A 5,753-nucleotide genomic window follows, 5' to 3' on the forward strand; every position below is an offset into this window, starting at 1 on the left:
TCCCTCGAGCGGCGGTGGCGAGCTCATGAACTCCGACGTGATCCGGCGGCGGCGGTTCTAATTCGGGTGGTCGCCCTTGTGCTCTATAGTTTACCTAAAGGCATCAAAGGAGTGCGGCTTAGATAGGGGGTTCAAGTGGAGTAGGTGGCGCGGCTCAGCGAGATCTTACAGCGACGGCAGCGTCCGGCGGACGGCGGCGTACTACAGAGCTCTTGGCAAGATCCAAACTCCTCGACCAGGGCGTATGGCAACAAGGAGGATCAGGATAGGAGGTACGGGGCTTCCCTAGGGTCTTTTGCTTGCGCAGGGCAGCTCAGGCGCGCTCGAGGGGGACTAGGAGCATGAGCTTAGGTCGGGCTCGACCTCGGCCTCGGCGTGCGTGTGTGCGTGTGGCGGTGTCCGGCTTGGGTTAGGGACGAGCAGGGGCGCGGTGCGGGGCCCGCTGGTCAGCGGTGTGGGGGATTAGCTGGATATTTCCTATTTGGTGCTGCACGCGCCGGTTTTAGCTATTTTCGCAAAGCGGCACCTGTAGCAGTGCTAGATGGGCCGGCCCATTAAAATTCGCTTCGCGTTTCCGATTCCACTCGCCTCCCGTGCCTCGTTCCTCTTATCCCCTCGTCCTCCTATTTCTTCTTATGCCCCGTCGCATTCTCTGTTCTTCCTCCCTCTCCCTTTCACTTCCTATTCGATTCCCATGGGTCGAACCCTAAGCAGGCGAATCCGTAGCTGCGACGAACCCTAATCCAGCGACTGGCGCATCAATGGCTCGCATAGGCAGCGATTTTGGTTTTTCTTCTGTCTCGTGATGGCTTCGTCTGGTTGGTTCCCATTCTAACCATAATTCCTCTTAGGTCTTCAGTTATGATCCGTGTTTTCGTGGTGCTCGTTTGTGTGTTGCTCTTGTTTATGTGTGGATCTAGTCGTGTGTAGTGATGGATTGTGTCTCTGGTATCTAGGGTTAGGGTTTGGTGCCATCTTGTTTATGCGGTGATATTTTTTTCCTGTGTGTTGATGCTTATGAATTCATCTCCGGTGATGAATGGCATCTCCCGTGAGTTGATGCGTGTGAATTCATTCCTCTACCATTTGTATAAATGAATCTGCTCTTTGTTTACTGTCTTGATGTGTCCAAATTCATCTCCTGTGTTTCATGAAGCTATGCTTCAGGTGGTTGCGTCTGTTTTATGCCAAGCGTAAGCCATGGGGATTGGGTTTGGTACTTTTCAGTGGCATGCATAACCATAGCACAAATTCTCTAGAGGTTTGTGATACTTAAGAAGTTGTTGGCTCTAAGTAGGATTTTGTGAGATCGGAGAGGGATCAGACATGTATTGGAGTAGAAATCAAGAGTAGATTGTGAGGTGTAATGTGGGAATTTGGATGGTATGATGCAATGCTTTAAGTACTATAAGTTTGTTTACATCATATCTTTAGTTATTTAACTTCAACTTGAATCGGCATATATAAATATGTTGATAGAACTTTACTATTTTGAGTTTTTTAATCAAACTAAAGAGAAAAAGAAAAAGATAACAGAAAATGCCCGCTCAAATCTTCACATAAAAGCAGTGGCATAGAACTTAGAATGTGTTATACTTTATGGCACATGTAGATGTGCTCTAGCAATACTATTTTTATTTTTCAACTAGAACTTGAATTTGCAGAAAAATTCCTCTTAGTATTTCTATGGTTTCTTGACCAATCCCTTTAGTATATTATAGTTTTCTATATTATCTGGAATATGATAGATTCGTAAGTATTGCTTATTTGTTAATAGTTTCTGGTAAATCTGTATTTGCAGCACAAGAAGGATGTGGGTTTGGCCAAGTCGAAGAACCAGAAGGGGAGGAACCAACCGAATATCCCCCACAAGGTCTCCGGAATGACTTAGGTGGTATGTTCCTTTTTCTGTTTTTTAGTTTGTAGCTTTTATATTTGTTATAGTACAAAAGTAGATCAAATTGTTGGAAAAACAAATTTTATGTCAGCTTTTGGTCTTACCAGATGTTTCTATACTCATTTATAAGTTGTCTTGTTTGAATGTGTAGTTTGTGTCTTTTTTTAATTTATATGTAGATCACATATTTTCCTTCTCTGTACTAACATGTTTTCTTCTCATATTTTTCTTGAAGTACATGTCACCTAATCATTTTTATCTAAATGTTTGTTTTTGTGTGTTTTTCTTATATTTTCAATATAGCTGCTTGTTTTGTTGGTCCTCTAGTGTTTCTTGTGATACTTTATCATGCTGTCCTTTTTTCATATTTCATCTATATTTATTTATTCTCTAGTTTTTGCACCGTCTTATCTGTTGTTGTTGTTCTTTTTTTGCAGCCAGAGTGTTTCCTAGGAAGTTATGCAAGCCTACATATATTACCAAACTGTCTACCAAGTGTTTCAACAAAACTGTCAAGAAGTTTAGTGATATTCAATTAGGTTATGTGAGAAAATACAAAATGGAAGCACTACTTCATATGCCATACAAACTTAATATCACAATGAATCTGCTCGAATGGCTAGATCAGCATATGTTTGGAAGTATAGAACCTTGTTTCAAGCATACGAACAAAGTTATCAAGATTACTAAAGATATGGTCAAATTTTTTTTCGATTTCCCTGGTGGCACCGTGCCTTTTGTATTCAGTAGTGACGATCCCCAAGTGAAGGTAGAGGTTCAGAGTTGAGGAACAAGTATGTTGATTATCGGAACAAAATGCCAATCAACAAAGTAGAGGACGTGATGCTTAGTGACGAGACAGAAGATGGTTTTATCAGGAGCTTCACTTTTTATTTCCTATCATATATTTTGTGCCCTGCGTCATACTGCTTTGGCAACACCAAGTTCCTATACTCTCTAAGAGATGTTTTTGCTATCCCTTCACTTCAGTTTGGGCAATTGGCACTAGATTTCATGCACGAGGAGTCAGAGCGTCACTTTGAAATGATCATGAACAGACCAAGTGTTGAGGAAATGAACAAGGCTTCATATATTGGGGGATGTCTTCCTATTTGGGGAGTAAGTTCAATCTTGAGTTCCACTCTTGTTTATCTCTCCACTTCTTAATTGACTAACCTTTTGACTTTTTGAATGGCAGATCATTTATCTAGATTTTGATGATTTTGATGTTATTGAGAATCATCAATCAACTATGAATTATTCTCTTCCTCGGATATCTCACATTAAGAATGAAGATGTCAAGTCTCGCGTTGGTTGATAGGAATTATGAGTCTAGGAATTTTTTTGGGGTTTTGACTTATCTTTTTAGTTCCAGTATTTATTTTCATCATTTGTTCAACTACAATTTGTAGCTGCGAGACATATCTCGCACCCCCTATGCCAGTGTGGCGCCTATTAACAATGCTCATGTTGCTGCTGGTGTGTTTCATTCAGTTCCTCATGTGGAGGTATTTGTTTTAGTCTACAACATGAGTAGAATCAGTCATTCTATCTGGTTTCTTCTTTGTTGTCTTTTTATCTTATATAGCTAAACATTGATTTGTAATGTCAAAGTAGGTCAACAATGCCACTAGTGTTCCTGAAGCTGTCAATGAGGACACTTCAATTTATTAAAAAAGTCCACGTATCATTTCAGAAGGTCCCAGTTGCACTGCAAAAGTTGAACCAGACGTAAAAGTGAAACCAGAACCACATTTGAAATCAGAGGTATTTTTTCGTTTTGTGCCTTTTTTAGTTCCTATCTAAGTGTTTTCTTGAAAGAAGTGTCATGTTTACTAAGAATTATATAATCTAGGTTTCCTTCAGAGATGTCACTAAGCAGGAGCCAATCGGACCGAAATTTGAGGTATCTGTTTACTAAGAATTATATAATCTAGGTTCCCTTCAAAGATGTTGATATCTTTTTTTATCTCATGCTTTAATTTTTGGCCTAAATTCTGTGTTTTCCTTATGTCTAGAACATTTCTGGCCTGAATTTGGTGTACCTAACTCCATTTTTTCTTGTTCATGGTACACCTGTGAACATCAACTCTATTGAGCAAGCAACTACTTCACAACCTAAGGTTTGCTTGAAGTTTTTTGTTTTTTTCCCATTCTAATTTTCATTGAACTTACAACAACATTTCAACTTCCTTTCTCAGTAGGAAGAAAAATTTCTATCAACTGAAGCAGCTGATACCATTTTTTCTGGTGGATTTAATGCAAAAAGAAGTTTTATATTGATTAGTTCCTCTTCTTCAAATGAAAGCGTTAAGCGCTTCCAAGGGACTCCAACCATTATTGAGGATGATTCTTCTATCACTCCTGCCATTGTGACTAACAAAGACATACCAGCCTCTGACTATGATACAAGTGTAGGAATTCCAATGAACATGGACTTTGCTATCCAACAAGGTTATAATTCTTGCCTATTATGTATTTTTCATTTCTCTCCTTTCATTTATTTCTAATATGAGTCTGGGCACAGTGCATCATTTAATGTTCAAACTTCTCTATCTGGGATATGTAGGCTATTCTACAATGAACAATGCAGAAGATGGACCAAGTACGTGACCTAATACAATTGAAAGGAAGAATAGAAAAAATAAGAGCAGCTAAACTTCAACCTCCGATCCACCGAAGAAGCTCAAAATATCTCGTGAAGTGGATATGTTCTTTTCTAAATATCTGGAAGCCTATCTTCCAAGAATAGTAAATTATCTTATTCATCTAGTTATTTTATCGTTTTATATTCAATAATTTATGAGCACTTTTGTTAGTCTAGACCTCTACCTACAAAAATAATTATAGACATTTTCTAATATGTGAGCAAATTTCTGCACTAGTTTTAGATGTAAACATTTTTCCTTCATATTCTATTATGTAATCCAAACATTTTTTGGATCAACCAAAGGTAGTTGAGATGAAAAACTTTGTAGTTCACATAATTTTAGACTAAAAAGAAGTCATATGGATACCAACCTAATTCAGTTTACAGCTCAACGTTCATAGCCTATAAAAGGAAGTTTAACTTTTTTTTGGCTAGCATTTTTAACTATGAGGACCAGAAAGCTTTTCCTTAACAATTTTTTTGGAATGCATTTATACTTTATCCCTGTAGTATTGCATATGTATTTTATAAATTGTTAAACTATCTTTTTAAGAACCATTTTCTCCATATAACAATAGTTATGCTTCTTTATTCAGTCCAGCACTCTTTTTGTCGACATAGAGGGTTTTACTATAAGCTATGATAATTACTTATGTTCATTTAAAGCAAGGGGTGAGATTGGAGATGAAGTGATGAACTCGTTTATTCAAGTTCTTAACTATGAATCAAAGATGTCATCTGAAGTAAAGCCTTATATCAAGAAGTACTGTTTCACTTCGTACTTCACTTTGAGTTTTTGTTCTAATTCATTGATTTTTTATTTTTTGTTTTCCTTAAATTCATTGATTTTTACTAATTTATGTTTCGTTGGTCACATAATAAATTGTTGGTTACCCCTGAGTCATTTGATCAAGTAACGCGCATACAAGAATTTGACAGGATTAATTCAGAAGAAAGCCTCTGGAAACGAGACTTCGTAAATCTTTTTCGAGTGATACTATGTTAAGCAAGACCTTTTATGTTTGTTTTGTTTTATATTTCATTCTAATTTTTTTTGTTACACATTATTCTTCCCTACTATAAAATCAAGCCATTGGGTTATACTTTCCATCAACTCTCTCTTTGAGATATCTCACGTTTTTTATCCCTGTGGCACTATCCTGGGAACTACCCAAAAAGAACTTGTTTACAACTTGGTAAGTAACT

The 5,753-nt window shown here is 37.8% G+C and overlaps 1 protein-coding gene across 10 annotated transcripts; it reads left to right on the top strand.

The window, feature by feature from the left end:
* Positions 1–572: 572 nt before the first annotated feature.
* LOC119330734 lies at positions 573–5,753 on the top strand. 10 transcript variants are annotated; one of them, XR_005160240.1, is made up of 9 exons: positions 573–818; positions 1,802–1,894; positions 2,888–3,016; positions 3,096–3,405; positions 3,515–3,664; positions 3,753–3,803; positions 3,916–4,020; positions 4,099–4,351; positions 4,467–5,753. XR_005160240.1 is itself a non-coding variant. In XM_037603861.1 (3 exons), the coding sequence occupies exons 1-3, from the start codon at positions 806–808 to the stop codon at positions 2,682–2,684; spliced, it is 456 nt and encodes a 151-aa protein (XP_037459758.1). In that variant the 5' UTR covers positions 580–805; the 3' UTR covers positions 2,685–3,386. The 10 variants fall into 10 exon arrangements, 1 of the variants encoding a protein (XP_037459758.1); XR_005160246.1 differs by having other exon boundaries at positions 1,802–1,891; XR_005160233.1 differs by having other exon boundaries at positions 574–818; positions 1,802–1,891; positions 2,335–3,016; positions 4,467–5,748.

This window comes from Triticum dicoccoides, chromosome 1B, assembly GCF_002162155.2.
Source record: "Triticum dicoccoides isolate Atlit2015 ecotype Zavitan chromosome 1B, WEW_v2.0, whole genome shotgun sequence".
Taxonomy (NCBI): Eukaryota; Viridiplantae; Streptophyta; class Magnoliopsida; order Poales; family Poaceae; genus Triticum; species Triticum dicoccoides.